Below are 17,726 nucleotides of genomic sequence, written 5' to 3'. Positions count from 1 at the left end.
CAGCGCATGGGCACTGAAGCTGTTTTTGCGATCTTCCCTGCTTTATGCGATGTGATTCCTCGCCACATCAAAAGATCAGCCCAAACCAACACGGAGTTTCAATTGTCAGAATTACCCAAATAAAAAGTTCTGTTTGAAATTCAAATTCAATTAAAAAAAAAAGATGCAGCTGATGGAGGATTAGCAAATAATCACACCCATTTCATACCTCAAATTAAGCAAATTAGGACAAGAACCACAAGTGATCAAAAAATTTGGACACTAAGAAGATTTACAGGCTACAAAAACTATTTTAATTGACATGGCAACATGACAGACTCGGGGGGGGGGGTTAGCTGTCTATCGTGAGTGGAAAAAAGACCTTAGACAGGAGGAGCACGTCCAATGTTTGGTGTGTAATCCAGAAATAAGTCCTGACCACAGGAGGGAAGGTCATTCCTCTGTTGGAGAGCTTGAAGGGAAAATAGCTGAGTCCAAGTGGAGCAATGTTCAAACCACCACCAAGAGAGGTGAAGTAGAGGGGCAGTAAAGCAGAAAGCTGCTTTATGTTATATCTGGGTTCTTTGGAGTCTAGATTCCCCTTCTACTCGATTTAGCAGTGAAACAGAACTCCCAATAATTATTTCAGCATATTTGATTCTGTCACAGAAATTACCTGGCCACTTTTCAGCTTCAATAGGTGAAAGAAGAGGAGTTAAAGGATAAGGACACCGATACGAGAAATTTATTTAAAAAAAATCCTTCACATTTGTATCTTATTCCTCTCTGCCACTGACCTACATTGTTGTCCATTCGCTGTTAAAAACACAGAAAAAAAGCCACACTGTTGGGCTCTGTGTTAGTTTATTCACTGTCCTCGTGCTGTGAAGAGCCTCGAGATCTGACTCCACACCTGTTGATGTATATTTGAGAAAATGAGGAAAGTATAGAAGAGCACCAACCTAATGCTTTTAAAAAAAAGCATGTTCAGATTCTTATTTGGATGGAAACTTGAACTGAAATATTTTCAGATGCGGCGGCACAATCTTGATTAAGTACTTTAACCCAACTAAACTCGGCCTTGTTTCTCTTTTATGTTTTTTTAATTAAAGTTTTTTTTCAGGTTTGGATTTGGCACATTTTAATAAGGAGCTGTATGCATAAAAAAACGAACTAAAAACAGAATTTGCAGATTTCATATTCCATATGATTCTATTAATTTGTCCTCTCGTTCCTCTCCGTATGATCAATGCAAGTGTCTTTTAATTGGCAGGTACTATGAAACGGGCAGTATCCGCCCTGGGGTAATTGGGGGATCCAAACCAAAGGTTGCTACACCAAAAGTGGTCGACAAAATCGCCGATTACAAACGCCAAAACCCCACCATGTTTGCCTGGGAGATCCGGGACAGGCTCCTAGCAGAGAGAGTTTGTGACAACGACAGTGTTCCCAGCGTCAGCTCCATTAACAGGTACGACGGTCTGCATGCTTTGTGTATGTTTGTTTGAGTTTGGGCGTATAGCAACAGGTACAGCCTATTGGTAGAGCTCAGAGCAATATAATACTCTGTGTTTTATGTGTGTGTGTGCCTGTGTGTGAGTCTGGGAGTGGAAAAGAGAATAGTAAAGAGGCCCCAGTCTCCATATGTATGAAGTGGCTGCAGCTCAGTGGTTCAACACGATGGTACAATGACAACCCTTTCCCCTGAGCATAGAAGCAGAGAGAGAGAGGGAGGGATGGTGAAATAAGAGAGAGAAGGAGTGAGCAAAAGAGGCAGACAAAAGGGAAGGAAGGTGTGTGGGGGTAAGGAAAGAAACAGACACAAAAGGAAAGGAAAGAAAGGAAAAGGGAGAAAAGGAAATGAGAGGAGAGGAAAAAAGGGGAGGAAAGGAAGAAAAAGGAAAGGAAAGAGGAAGAAAAGGCTTGCATGAGCAGCCAAGCAGGAAGTGTGAGGCCCCTCTGCCATGTCAGCCTGCCTCAGCCACTTCACACACACACACACACACACACACACACACACACACACACACACACACACACACACACACACACACACACACACACACGCACAGACACATATACACAGTTTTGCTCCCACGATGGTCATGTTCTCTCTGTCACTCAGGATCTCTCTCACGCACACTCACACAAACCACTTCACACACACTAATATCCCCTCTCTCCTCCTGCAGGATCATCCGGACTAAGGTTCAGCAGCAGCCTGGTCAAACGGGCTCAGTGTCGGCTCACAACCTAGGTAGGTTGCTGTTCGAAAATCCTGTTTCCAGCCATCAAAGCCAATTTTTTTTTTTAACAAAAGAAGTGTTTTTGTGTAAAATCTCTCCGGAGAGGATCTTCTGTGCTGAACAAGAAAACAGAGTTTCTGGACCTGTGTGAAGACAGGATGCTATGTGCCACAAAGTTCCAAATCTACATTGCATCCTTACAGTCAGCTTTAGATTGTCATTTTCCACGTAAGAAGTATGTTTAGGGTTTGTTTCTTTTTTACCAGAGTTTTGTGTGATGGTCAGGTTCATTTAGCCTTTTTGGGCCAACCGAGAGCTGACTGAAGAACGAGTAAGGTAGTGTACGATCAAACAAAGGTGACCGGCTGGATATAAAATAACAGTTACATATTAAGCTTTCATATTCTTGGCCCATCCGCTATGACGACTGTAACCGAAAGCACACTGGTAACATTATTACAGTAGTGTACAATGTAACTATTAAGACGTACAATAGTCCCAATAACAACAATCAAAGGGATCCACGGCGTGAAACCATGTCATCCTAAATATAACTGTTTCATAAATAAGTCAACAAAAATGCTCAAGTCATTGTAATATCAAAGCATTAGAGATCTTTATCAGTTCCTTCTCAAATGGGTACTAGATTAGCAACACTGGCAAGCATTTAACTCTTTGATTATTGGAGGTTATGACTGGAAATTGATTATTTACAATGATATTCAAGTTCAAAGCGAGGATGCACCTGGTGAGGCATATTCTCACGGGCTAGAAAAGATCATATTTACGGTTTCTCAGTTACATCACCAAATTATTACTTATAGGTTAATGGACTTCTTGTGACCTATGCACCAAACTTTACACTATGCATATTCATAAACACATTTTTTTTCATCCATATTGCTACAAGCAGTGATTAGTGGGGAAGGATACACAGCTTTCTGCCCCCTTTGTCAGATTAATTCAGCTGTGTTTTGTTTGAGCAACATAGTAGTTTGAAAATAAGTTTGAGTATATTAGCAACAGGTAAACTTTTGCTTTAGTTTCGATTAGCACGAGTTAAAATTATGTTAAGTGCAGCTGGATGAGATCCAAAACCAGACAAATATTAAAGGACTTATCGGAAGGTTCTCATTATATATTTTTAATAAAGGACCCGTAACCTTTGTCAGTATACAGTTAATTATCCTGTTAGACACTGAAAGACTATATCTGTGGCATCTATGGCTTGAACATTATTTCCTTTTATTCGATGAATATCGCAGTGTACACACAGATACGATAGCCTTTCTCTCTCTTCCTCACTTTGCCCTGCAGTGGATTGTGTTTCAGAGTCTCTCATATCTTCATAATCGCACATTGTCTATTAATCTAAATTAATTTCACACACACTGCTCCCTGACTCCTGCCTTTTACTCACATTTAAGCGACACACACACACACACACACACACACCCTAGATGCAGTGAGACACACACGCACACGCTTACAGATTACACAGATAAATGGGTCCCACTCCCAGGCGGAAAATTGAACATTTGGATTTGCAGAATAAAAGCGTTACGTTCTGATAAAAAAAAGAGTGAAAAGAAAGAGAAAGGAAAATCAGATAATTGAAGTGCTAAATCAAGTGATGGGAATAGGAGGGATATGCATTCATTATACTCTCCTTGTCGTTAGCGAAAGAGTAACGGCTTGAAGGGACTTTGATCCTCTGGTTTACCTGCCTTTTTTACCCCCTCCTTCTTCTTTATTGCCATTTCAGTCTTGTCTTTCTCTGTTTGGGGGGTCTGCTGGGAGAGGGGATTAGTATGTCTGTCTCCACACCTTTCTGTCCCTCCTGGGATACCATACTGTCACTCAGCCCCACGTCCGCTTACAGGGGTACAGATAAGGGACCAAGAAGTGAGCGACTGTATGTTTAAGCCTGTGCCTGCGTGTCAGGAGGTTGCAGGATGCGTGTGTGTGTCCGTGTTACTGAAGCGGTGACAAGTATGTCGCTGTGTCACCCGGCAAAGAACTTGTCTCCTCCAGGGGGAAGATTAAAGGAAGAGACAACAAAGAGCAAAACACTAACAGAGGCTGGTCTTTTGTGTCTTTTCCTTTAGTTTCAATTTAGCCGATACAACCGAGTGAAATTTAGAGAGAAAAAATGGACTTTTATTGATTTTTTAAAAAAGAATAATAATTAAGATTTATATTGTGTGGCAATCATGCCACAAATATATGAATAAGGACACTTGATTGTTGTTTTTCAAGCCTGAAAGGCATCCGCACACACAGACACACAGAAGAATTTCTCAGAAAGAGCTTTGTGCACAAAAACTATAGCTTACTGTTTATTTTCAATTAAATATTTGTGCTTTCAAATGAGATCCAAAGACACATGCAAATATATTGGATTCAGTTCATTTTGGTGAGTGTTTATAGAGTTTTGTGACACAGTACATTAAAATATACAGTCTGTGATATTTCAGCAACAGCCAGAAATTCATAAAACACTTTGCTGTCTTCTTTTTCTTATCATTTTATCTGAGATGTGATCATAAAGTAAAACATGAACATTTTAAAAAATACACTCTTTTCTTTATAAGTAATTGTTTTATTGAAAGCAAATGTTTCAGTGAGTTAAAGAGTCACTTATGCCTTTTTAATAAAATCACACAGCTTACAAGAGTAAGTGTCCACATAACACAATAAATGTGTTGTGCTTTCCCCCATTTTATTTTACAATAGGACTCTGAGATTAAGTAATTCCTCATTTCAGTCATCTGTTTTTTGGGTGTTCTTTTGCTTTCTCAGTATATCCTTTAAAGTGTTGGCATTGTCATGTGATCTGTCTGCAGCAACGTCCGTGCCAGCCACACAGGTCTCAGCAGTGACCAGCGACTCGGCCGGCTCCTCGTACTCCATCAGCGGCATTCTGGGTATCAGCTCAGCTGCTGATGTAGGCAAGAGGAAGAGGGATGAAGGTGAGCAAACAGTTATGCTTTGTATATGTCCCACTTTGCTAATTTTTCCTGGTGGATGCACAAGGCACACGAGAATCTAACACACAAGCAACAGCAACGGGACATGTGAATAAAATATCTTCATTGAGGAACGCAGATTTATTTACTAACAGTGTTTCATGGGATAGCAACCCGAGAGGCCAGCTCATGCACGCACTATCGATCATATACTTCTGTCATACTTGGTCAATGTTGCGTGCTAATGTATATGCGAGCTTGTGTATGTGCTCATAGGTACTGGATGTATATATTTGTGTACGCTGATATGCCTCCACGTGTTTGCTTGATTGTGTGTGTGTGGGGGTGTGTGTGTGGGGGGGTGTCAGTGGCATTAAAAAGCCATCACACAGACGGTCTCCTACGGTAAATGAGACAGGACCAGATGTCGGAGCGAGAGGGGGTGACAGAATGCCACTGGGGGCTATTTCGCTCTCTCTCTCCCTGACACACACACACACGCACACACACACAGATACAGTGTGGGATCCTTTTTCCCACTGCTGATGAATTTTCAGAACACTCCAGCAGGTTCCAGGTGAATCCCAGGTGCACCTTGATATGCTCGGATTCAGCCCACTTAACCATCAGTAGAGTACAAAGACTTTAGACCCAACGCAGACATAGAGACATGCACACATATATCATTGATACACTGGATCAAAGTTTGACTTACTATGTGAACAGTTTGTCCATTGATAAATGAGGTTTTAGCTCAATCCAAAATAACAACAAATTGCACTCTCATCCTGTTCAGCGATCATCCGCTGGTTGGGGTTTCCTCCGTCTTTCTGTTGCAACTGCATAAAACGTCAAAATATGTTACAAAGTTAAGGTTGAGGTAGAAGACTTGGTGTATCCATAAAAGCAAAATGTGACATAGTGTTCTAAAAGCAGGCTTAAACACCCGGTGAAGCTTGAGACACACTCTAGACTTTAAAAACTGGGGCAGACAAAGAACCTACACGATGAGGAAACTGCCTTTTCTCACATTAACACTTGAAACAAATGTAAAATGGCAATTTTCCCTCACATTTTCCACATTTCGTATTCATTAAGTTATCTCGCATGCACACCTTGACTTACCTTGATGTGCATGTATGATATCTGCGCAACAGAACTGAAGAGAAACAAATCAAATTCAAATGTTTTAGATATATTCGGTTAAATTTTACACTAAGTTTGACGGGACTCTGATTTTAGTTGCTGCTCTTGAATAAGATCAGAGCACTTGCACAGAGCACAGTGATTGTCATGTCCACATTTTGGCTCACTGACAGAGTAAAGACTGAAAGATTAACAGATTCACCTGTGTTAGTGATCATAAGTCTGAACGGCCACAGTGAAACTGGTCTCTGACTGATTTCATCCATGCCTCTTTGACATAAATAATATGAAGTATTAATCCACCCCATTCTGTGCTGTATTGTCTTCAGCAGAAACTCTGCAGTCAGATCTGTTGCTGAAGGAAAGTATCTGTAGCCTAATTAGCGGTATTATTGTTTCACTTTGTTCTTTATGTGCATGACACACTACACCATGTGCTACATGTGTGGTCTGTCTGCCGGTTTTCTATGACTGCTGCTGGACTTTCCATTTCACAGTTCGAATCGAAACATTGTATCACTTCTCGTTTCATTGAAGCATTCAGAAAGCATCATTCGAGCATTATGTCTCTCCGTGTCACGTTTCGCTTGTGTGTTTTATCTGCAGCGTTTCTGTGCCAGAGGTCTGCGCGGTTGGCTCTGTGGTCTAATTAACAGCATTGCTAATCACAGCTTCCATTAGAGCAGCCCCCGCTGGATAATGACACACACACACGGCAAGGGGCGACAGGGGGAACAGCATGCACAGACATGGACAGACAAACACATACACAGGCAAACAATAAGGCAAGCTTCTGACGACGAGTCACGGCCATATGCCCGTCTTTGCAGACATTCTTACACACGGAGAAGGAAGGCATAAACCCACAGTACACTACAGTGACACACCGGACATCACCAAGGCTCTTTTGTTGACTTTGTCTGTCTCTCTTTGTACAGGTGGATATATCACACATACAGCAATGTGACAGTTTGTGTAGTTCAGAACGCATTTAGAACAATGATACCATTGGTCCATTTTTTGGTGGGGCAGGGGGGGGGGGGGGGGGGGAGCCTTGAGTCAGTCTGTTGCAATTTTCCTGATTTTTTTGTGTAAAAAATCCCCAAACACACTGCAGCTCTTATTTTTATTTATTAATTCATTTATTAGAGCAGGTTAATGTTAGCTGAATCCTCTGATGATCCTAAGGCGGCATGGTCTGCATGCTTAATAAACAGGCATTTTATTACATATGCAGCCCATACTCTTTTAGTGAGCCTCCTACGTGACAGAGAGGATTAACAGTGGCCATTGACTCTTTCCTAAACTGGTATGAGAAGTTATACCTTTTCCTAATGATTAAATCCACTAACCCTGCTGATAAACCAGTACAACTAGTTACAAATTGCTTCGCAATGTGCTTAAGCCATAAGCTTATACTGGAGCATGTGGAGTGACCACATAAACTGAACAAAAGAAACCTTTTGACCACAAAAAACAAGTTGTTACTGAAAATATTCTGTCCCACTACATCATCTGCTACTCTGCCAACATAGCCAGTAAACTGTACCAACATCAGTAAACATACAGAGTGGTTCATCCATTGTTTTGTAGCTGACAGGCTGTTTGCTAGTGTAGGTAAACCTCTTGTCTAATTCCCATAATTCTCACATCAGTCAGTGGTATTCTTTGCATCTGTCTCACTCAATCACCCCCCATGAAGTTGAATTTTAACTTGGTACCAACTCATTTTGTGCCTCCACCAATTATTTAGTCTCTCATTGCTACATGTTGTTGAACTCCACACTCCCTGGTGTCCACAGCATCTCAATTCCTGCAGCAGATTGTGTTTACTCTTTGAATTAAATGTGTTGTGGAAAATATTATGTTTTCAATAATGGAATGTATCTACAGAGACAGAGGTATAAATAAAGCAAATGATATTCTAGCTCACAAGAGGCACCCCACTGACTCCTCAATTGAACTGTTGCCATCTGGTCAACAATATTGCCCCCTCGATTTGCTAAAAACACATCTACATTAGAACGTGTTCTCCAGGCCATTGACTTTTAAAACTGGTAAAACATAAATCAGTAGTTCTGGTGCTGAGCTGGTCTGGCCATCCTAATCTGTTGCAAGGTGCGCAGTATGAGTGAAATGATGCTTAGTTTGTTGTGATGAAATTGCTGTTTTTTTTTATATCATATCATTGCATATCATATCTGCTGTATGTGCTTGTGAGGACGTCAATGCGTGCAATGGAAACTGTTAGCCATGAGCATATCAAACAGCTGCTGTGCACGTGAACACAGGAAGGAGGGATCAGTAGCTTGTGTTGTGTATGTATGTGTTCTTGTGTGTTGGTAGGAGGAGTTTGTGGGGGTAAAACCCTGTGGTGACCTGTGCCCCCAGCCAAAGCGAGGGGAAGTTGGGGGTGACTGGGGCCAGAAAGGAGATGAATGGGTGTGAATGGAAGAACTTGACTTCTGGGGCCAAAAGGGGACTATTGTACCTTAACCTATTCACTTTACACATTGAAGCTTCTGCTGCTGCTGCTGCTGCTGCTGTGTGTGTGTGTGTGTGTGTGTGTGTGCAAGCATCCAACATGCATGTGGAGTTCAGGACAGGTGGGCCGGTCACTAAAGGGAGTGCTGTTTTTTTCTTCCTCAAATCTGTGAGGGGAAATCCACTCTCAGTATTTTTAAGTCATGCACATTTTTCAAAATATAACAACAAATAGTTTCAATGGCATTTACCCAGAATGCCAGATTGACCTCTCACCCCCTTGTGCATCCACTGTGACATGAGGCAGCTTACAAAATAAAAGATGCTGGGAGTGAGCAAGAGATGCAGGGTGGAGGGAGGGGATCGTCGCCCTTCGCGCGTAACTCCTCCCGGCTTACAAAAACTTTGATCTCTAGAGTTTGGATCAGGCACATACACACTCTCACAGACAAAAAAAAATCATTACACACACACATGCAGGGAAGAGCTGGGGCTGTGAGGTCAGACTTGTGACACTTAGGCTATCAGCATGATTATCTATGTCAAGAGCAAAAAGGAGCACACTGGTGGTGTTCTAACCTCTGCAGACATGCATGTATAAGCAGGCAGGAAAACAGACAAATAAGTGACAACTCATCTAATTCTTTAGGGTATTTGGATTTAATAATTCAACTGCTTCTGGATTCTTGGGAAAAATGGCAGCAGCAGGCTGTTATGGAAGACGACTGTGATGGAGAGAGAGCAAGAGAGGCAGGAGGGAGGGAGAAAGAGAGAGACAGACAGAGAAGGCGGAAGAGAGAGGAAAAAGGCAGAAAGGAGAGAACAATAAGGGCTCATTGTTTGTTTTGTTCTGCTCTGAAAAAGAGGGAAGAGAAGCGCTTCCCTTCTGAGACTGAATCACAGAGATAGAGGCAGCTGTGTGTGTGTGTGTGTTTGTGTGTGTGTGTGCGTGTGTGCGCGCATCCAACAGTGAATAGGATTTAACCCGTCACGGCAATGAGTTTCTTTACCCATCCATGGATACAATGAGACCAGCCGGATATCAAGCTACCCACCCACCCACACTCACAGCCTCAATCACATCCATACCAAGGCCCATGCATGCACACCTCAAGACAGACACACACACACACACACACACACACACACACACACACACACACACACACACACACACACACACACACACACACACACACCTTTACACAACTTCATACAGATGAATGAACAATATTGATTATCATAAGTAAAAGCTTTGTTCTTACTGCTCGATTACAGCAGGTTCTGTCATCTCCCCTGTTCTGTCTTTCTCTGGTTCTTTGTGGATGCTCCACCATGACAGACACAGGTCAGTCTTTCAGGGTGCATTTGTGTGTGTGTGTGTGTGTGTGTGTCTGCGCACATATGAGAGAGTTTGTGTGTGCAACAGAGAGAAAGCAGAAAGCAATAAGCTGGCTGAAATGGTGCCATCAGAGCTACATGATTGATCAATTGAATTCCATCATGGGGACTGGCCGGTGGGATTAAATGGGTTGCCTTGGGTTACCAGGCTAAAGCATCATACTGGCTTTATCTCCCACCCTGATTGGTCTGTCACTGGAGACCTGGACCATACACACACTACTCCCAGCATCTGTATATGAGTGTGTGTGTGTGTGTGTGTGTGTGTGAGAGAGAGAGAGAGAGAGAGAGAGAGAGATTATGATCAAACCTCTGTTTGTGAGAGAGGGTTTTGTGTACTGAAGATGTAGAGGGAGGTTTAGTGTGTGACACAGCACTGTAGGATACTGTCTGAAGATTTAAAGGTTTGCTAGAAGTCTTTGAATTGATCCAAAGCCACAGGTTGTGCCAAGACTGATCCTTTTTATCAACTTTTGAAATTTAGCTAACACACATCAAACTGTAAGCAAACATTTTGCAACCAGCTTTGGTACCGTTATACAACTCTGGGACTGTAATCCATCCATCCATCCATCCATCCATCCATCCATCCATCCAGGAAAGGTTTTCAGTCTAACCTGGTGCATTTGCACTCACACCTATAGCCAGTTTAACCTGAAACTTTTTAGACTATTGGAAAAAATCCATCCAGCCACATTGCGATCACACAAACTTCACACAGAAAGGCCACAGCCCACAAACAACTTCAAACCCAGAACCTCCTGCTTAGAGGAGAAGTGCTAACCTCTATATCGTCACAGTGCCATATGCCAATCTACCAAATGTTTTAACATAGTCTTTGTTCTGCCTGTCACTCTTGGATGTGCACAGAGATCACTTAAATAATGAACCAAAACAACGGAAAAAGTGAAAAAACAAACAAACAAACAAACTGTCAGTTTCCTTATTAGGCTACTGTGGATGTAAAATGTACACTTACATAATCCTCTTATCTTGTACAAAGGATCAATTAATTCTGACTCCTCAGGTATACTCACAAAACACCTTATTTTCCTCAATGTAATCTAGCTAAACTTGCTTACTTAAAACCCATTGCATCTTTGCTTTAAACCAGTAATTCTTGCTTATGTCGTAAAACCTTTTTTAGATTATGTTTTTAGGAATGTGACTAGAACAAATAAAGAATGAATAAGATTAAGTAAAACTATGTTAAAGAGGAAACCTGTCATTCTTATAGATTACTACACTGTCTCAGCTCAGTCCTTAGTTGAAACCTCAGTTACTTCTTTATGACAAAGTGAATTATACTCTGATTTATCATCTATTTTATACAGATGGGTAACAACTATTTAACAAAATGAATACAATTAAAACTTGAAAACTAGTAAATAAGACCACAAAGTCATTAGGAAAAATGTTTCCTGCTCATAAATGAAAGAAGAAGTAATTTAAAATTCTCACTGACTTATACAATCAGATTAGCAAAACTCACTTCTGTAGTTTTGAAGTCATTAAATCTGAAATACTACATTTTAACAAACACTCAAACCTTTATAAAAAGAATATAGTCTCCCCTGCAGTAGCACAGGTCTCAGTAACTACATGTAGTGGTATTAAAAGTTATCCACAACTACAGAATTTCAAAACAGGAAGCATCCCTTGAGGTTAAATATGGTTAGACAGACATTTTTTTCTTTCTTTCTTCAGTTTTTTTATTTATTAGAACTAGTCTGGTGCAAATGAATCTGTATTTTCACTCCAAATGGAAAAAAAAAAAAAAAAAAAAAAAAAAAATATATATATATATATATATATATATATATATATATATATATATATATATATATATATATATATATATATATATATATATATATATTTGAAGCCCCCTCCCCCCTCTCCACCTGTCTGTCATATCACTACCCTGGACACACATTCACGCACATACACACACTAAACACAGTGACCCCCAGGACTAAAATAGGCTCTCAGGAGTGGTTTGGAACGCTGAATTGGCTCTATAGTGGGGATTTTCACCCTCATCCCCTTTTTCTCTTTATCTTTTTCTCTCGTTCTCTCTTCTCTAATCATTTGTGGGCCGCGACTCTTCAGAGTTCTTATAATTGTCTCGTTCAGTCCCTCAGCCTTGCAATAACTGCAGGATACGAGAGCTCACAGTCTAATACTGATACCGTGGCAATATATATTTGTGTGGATGTGTGTGTATGTGTGATACGACGAGAGGGGACGGACAAGTGTGTATATATGAGAGGAGAGAGTGTACTTTTTAGAGATCAAGAAGGAGAGACAGCGTATGCTTGGTAATGGATTGCATTTGTATACCATTTTCTCTGAGCCTCCACAATCTATGAAGTCGCTCAGTCTTAAATCAGTTCACTGGAGTTCATTTGAGTCCACTAACTTCTTTCTCCACATCTGTCTTAGTGATTTATATTGTCAACACACGCTTTCACTACTCCCTTCATTCCTCTATCGCTGTCTGTCTGGGTTTTCCCTCCATAACATAAACCAGACTCGCAAAAGCTTCCTTTTATCTTGCTCATTTCCTCTCCCTTTCAGTTATCATTCCTCTCTTAAAAATTCTGCATTTACAGCCTGTCTAACCCCTCTCCTTTCACCTGTCCTCTCTGTGCAGGTTTGCAGGAGTCACCGCTGGCCAATGGACACGGCCACAGTGGGCGGGACTTCCTCAGGAAGCAGATGAGAGGGGAGCTATTCTCGCCACAGCAGATCGAGGTATTGGACCGCCTCTTTGACAGACAGCCATCCTGTCCAATCCAGTCCAGCTCTGACCTCTATGTGAGCCCTGATTCTGGCAAGGTAAGGGCGAGGCATCGTGCAGGCTCTGGGCTGAGGCTGAGGTTGGGAAGAGGTTAGGAGTCAACAAGAATGTAGTTGTGGGCTAATGAAAAATAGGGGCTGTGACAGGAGATAACCGCTCATGAAAAACAAACAGGAGCTGACTAAAGCAGAAGTGGCGGTTCCTGTGTTATCACCTCACGGCCACCAGACACAGCAGTGTACTTCAAGTCACTGTCACAGCACAACAGCCATTCAGCCATCCTATACTGTAAGTCTTTTTTCGCTGAGTTCAGACATTTTTTTTCTTACTGTTTACAAGACCATGAAAAGATCCAAAGCAACAAATATGTTTCCCGCCTAACAAGTGCTTTGTCCTCGTTCAAAGACATACATTTTTTTATCCTGCTAACTGTGGCCCTTCACAACCTCTGGTTATAGTCAAGAAAATAATACATGGGCCTACCTGGGATGTAGGTGTAACTGCAGCACAGAGGTTAAAGGGCCTCTCATCCTTTTCAGAACGTGTGTTTTTTTTATTTACAATCTCTGACAAAAAATAAGCAGAATATAAAAAAGCATACGCTTTTTTTTACACCAGGGTATATGTTTTGATTAGAAGACGGCCTACTTTCACCAACCTGGAATCTCCAAATAAAAACATCCAAGAACTAATGCTCAACGGTTGCGTGCCACACATGCAAACAAAATTAAAGCAAACAGCGCTAGACTAACACATTGTTGTTTTTGGTCTTTCCATCAATAAGAGCAAAACTGTTGAATGGCACAAGTCACATCGTTTAAAGAGACAGTGTGCAGGAGTTTCAAACTGCCACCAATATGACAGTTATTTGGGTTTTCCAGTGGACACAGGTGCAAATTTCTTTTTTTTTTTTGTTGCTGATAGTGAAAAAAATGTAAGGCAGGAAAGCTTAAAATGTAATGGACTATTTTGGGATTTACATAGTACAGAAGCCAGATTAGTTTGTAGTTTATCAGTTAACATTTAAGGTTTATCTGACTGTCGTATAAAATATTTGTCTCTGTTTTTAGAAAAAAAAAGCCTGCCTGCTATGCCTTGCCATGCCATGTCAATGTTGCTGACTGCTGTCACATTGCACAACAAATAATCCCATTTTAAAAAGCTCTCTCTCTATCCAAGCGCTTCACTCATCCTGTCTTTTCCCCAATTCTTTCATGTTGCTGTGAGCTCTCAAAGTGTCAGCATCAAGTCGTGTTTTCACTGTTGGCTTGACAAACCGCTGTGAGTTTCTTTGGTCTGATAGACACTGTGATGAGTCAGACCTGCTCTATTGATGTTCCTATAATGTAGACACACTACAGGGGTTAATGAACATATTGACCCGACTCTCATTATGACCTCACTTCCTGCTGCTTGGTGGGACGGCAGTGCCGCTGTCCGCATGCTGATGCGTCTTGGGAATGTGCGTATGCGTGTGATCGTTTGCATGTGAGAGAAAAAGAGAAAAAACGAGACAAGAAAACCGAGAGCGAGAAAGGGTGTGTCTGTGTGTCCTAATGTTGCATCTAAATTGACCTCCCGCCCTTTCTCAGGAGAAAATTAATGTAAATCTGAGTGGAATAGACAGGTGTAAGTGGTATGCTGAATAACAAAATGACAACAAGCTAGCATTTGTATTCTCTCTACCTTTTCTCAGATGCCTTCTAATCAGCAGCCCAACGGTCAATATTAAGGAAATATTTGGCCAATGTTTCAAAATGAAATTTTTGTTTCAGCGAGCTTTCAAGCTGACACTGCTTCTGGTTTATTTATTCAGTCAGTGCCAAGGGCAAGAGTACAAGCAAACTCCCGAGTAGTCGGAGTATATGGAAGCATAAATAGGCTGCAGCCTTAGACCTACAGGGCAGAGTTTGGCTTTTTAGTAAATTCTCTTTCCTCTGACCGACATGGGGACTTGAGTGGCACAGGGCGAGAGGTCGACAGGGATTGGCTGTAGTAGCTCTATAGACTGGGACTCAAGACTATAATACCCATGATTCATAGGTCAGTGTCCTGTCTGAGCCTGGTCAAGCCACTGGGGTCGGTGTCTGGGATAGGGGAATCAAACTGGGGTCAAACTGGCTTCAAGAAGTGCATTACAAAGAGACCCAAGCAATCACAACCACATGCACACAAACACACACACACAAATCTACATGACTATCTAGTCCTCCACCTCTGCTAACCCCCCTTTTTCCCACTGGGAATGATTGACACTCTTAGCCTTAACGCTGACAGCCACAGCTTAGGCTCTTTGGTATGTGGGCTGAGGTGTGTGTACACGTGTGCGTGAGTGTGCACAGTAACCACTATTGGTGGGGTTATGGTCAAGGGGGGTCACCCTGCCTTGCGACTGACATTCCTGACAGATTTGTCCCTGCTGGTGATGTTTTGTATGGGGTCGTCTTTTACGAAACGCGTGTCAGTGTGTGTGCATCGGACAAAGACGTGTCCAAAACTGTGAAAACCAAAGTAAAGACAGAAGAGCAAGAGGCTCAGATTCAGGTGTTATACTAATAAACTGTAATCTCAGTGGTTACGTCAAGCTCCTCATTATTTTTTAGCTTTCTTGCACTAAAACATGAGGCTTACTCATTATTTTGTCTTCCTTCGTCCCACTTGAAGAGACCAAAAGCAATACCGCTCGCAAGCAAATCTTATTTTATCTGTCAGCAGTAGTTACTCGTCTATCCTGTTTATTTCAGACCTTTTTCTTTATCTTTCTTTCCTAACAAGCCCTGCTTTTATCTCATCTGCCTCTCCTGCTCTTGTTCCACTTCACCCTGTAGTCTATTAAGCCCCGCTATTAATTTATGTGTGCGTGCTCGTATGTGTGTCTGCATGTGTGCCTGTCAGAGACAGTTCATTTGAATTTCCCTTCAATCACTTTCTATTACCCAGGTGATAAATCAGCAGGGCTGACAAGCACCCCCGCCCATCCGTGCTGCCCTGGGTCCAAACGCCCACCCCAGTACCAAGCAGTTTACACTGAGATGTGGACGGAGAAAAATGAGACTGATATTATAGATTTTTTTTTCTTTACTTAAAAGGATTTCTATCTTGGGCTCCAGTTTGGCTCAGATGCCCTGTGGCTGAAATGCAGCGGCCCGGGTTTGAATCTGCCCCTTGACCCTTTGTGTCTTCCCCTCTTTCCTGTCTACTCTTTACTGCTGCACTAAACACAAAAATGAAGAATGCATTTCAGGTCATTTCAGCTAGTTCGTCTCATCATTGACCGCAGAATGTTTTCCCCACACAACAAATAATAAATCAAGAGAAAACAAGTAGTCGGGAAACTAGAAATAACGCTAAATTCATCGCTTTATAGCATGAGCTTATTAAAGTATCCTGTAGGAAATTTCACAGTGCAGTTAGAGATTGAATTTGATGGCTCCAGAGTGTAGTGGTTCACACATTTAACTGAAAAGTAAAAGATACACTTTTTGTTTCTAGGAGGAGACACAAATCTCTGTGGGGTTGTAACAGAAAGGGTGTCTGGATGCAGTTAAAAGTAGCTTTCAGGTGAAGATTGGATTTAGATGCACAAAGCCACAACATTTTTTTATTAACACTGAAACTATTTAAGTGTGATCAGACGCATCAACCATGCTGCTCAAATTTGAAAAAAAAAAAAAAACCCCAGCAGACTTTGCGTCATTGTGTAATCACTACACTAAACGTTTTTTTTTAAATCATGCATACAAGAAGTATAACAGTAAACAACTGCAAAACTTAGATAAATTAATTAAGTATAAAATATGTAAAAACTTCCTCTCATGTGGCCTACAGCGGCCCCGTGACTCATAAGGAGCTGTTTGGAAATGAGTATCCTCCCCTTGCTGCCACGCTCAGTTTGAGCACAGATAAATTCCTTCCCCACAATCCCTGTCTCAGTCTGTGGGCCACTCAGGGAATTGTATTTGTTTATAGTCAAGCAATTTTCCATCAGGAGCACTCAAGCCAATGTGACGAATGGGAGAGAGAGAGTAGGAGATGGAGAAATCACGAGCTATTTTGGAAGTGGTGAAAATAGGAAATACTATTATGCAAATGGTACAGAAGGGCCGGTCTGTGTGTGTATTTGTGTGCTTGTTTGTGTTTATGCGTGTGTCTCTGGCTGGGTTGGGCACATCTGTCCCATTTCTGACTCAGCAGACCAAGCGGCTGCGTGGAAGAGACACAGTGATAGAACGAGTGAGATTAAAACTTAGTGCAGCTGCTTTTAAAGAGTTAAAGTGTTATGATAAAGGACTGCTATCTGCTAACCCTTTAGAGGACAGAGTTAACGAAACAAGAAAGGAGAAAATGCATCGAAGCAGACAGCAATAATCAACCAATGAGAAATTGTGTATGTTATACCCTAAAAAACATGCTGCATTTATATAAAATGAAAACAAAACGCTGAAAACAGTGAGTGCCGTCCATGATGTGTAACTTTAGTGGAGTAATGAAGTGAAATTTGATCCTGGGAGTCCACTTTGGGTGACAGATCCAAGAATGTGAAGACTTAGGATTCAAAGCAATGTAAAGTTTGTGAGTTAGTTAACTTCAAATCCTTTAACTCATTGGTCACAGAAGAAAAACTAAAAATGACCAAGTTCTCAGTATTACCATATATTGGTGGGATGCTGCTGCTGCTGAGTGCCCTGCTCTACATTC

General features: G+C 41.5%; 1 protein-coding gene across 3 annotated transcripts in view; it reads left to right on the top strand.

The window, feature by feature from the left end:
• pax5 (paired box 5) overlaps positions 1-17,726 on the top strand; it is a 59,745-nt gene that overhangs the window by 17,275 nt on the left and 24,744 nt on the right. For 2 of the 3 annotated variants that reach the window (XM_026170916.2, XM_080302929.1), the window contains 4 exons: positions 1,253-1,450; positions 2,172-2,236; positions 5,072-5,197; positions 12,882-13,066. In XM_026170916.2, coding sequence (XP_026026701.1) covers positions 1,253-1,450; positions 2,172-2,236; positions 5,072-5,197; positions 12,882-13,066 — 574 coding nt within the window. The remainder of the gene's footprint in view (positions 1-1,252; positions 1,451-2,171; positions 2,237-5,071; positions 5,198-12,881; positions 13,067-17,726) is intronic. The other variant, XM_026170918.2, reaches the window with a different exon arrangement.

This window comes from Astatotilapia calliptera, chromosome 6 (genome assembly GCF_964374335.1).
Source record: "Astatotilapia calliptera chromosome 6, fAstCal68.1, whole genome shotgun sequence".
NCBI lineage: Eukaryota > Metazoa > Chordata > Actinopteri > Cichliformes > Cichlidae > Astatotilapia > Astatotilapia calliptera.
This window is presented reverse-complemented; position numbering and strand designations above follow the sequence as displayed.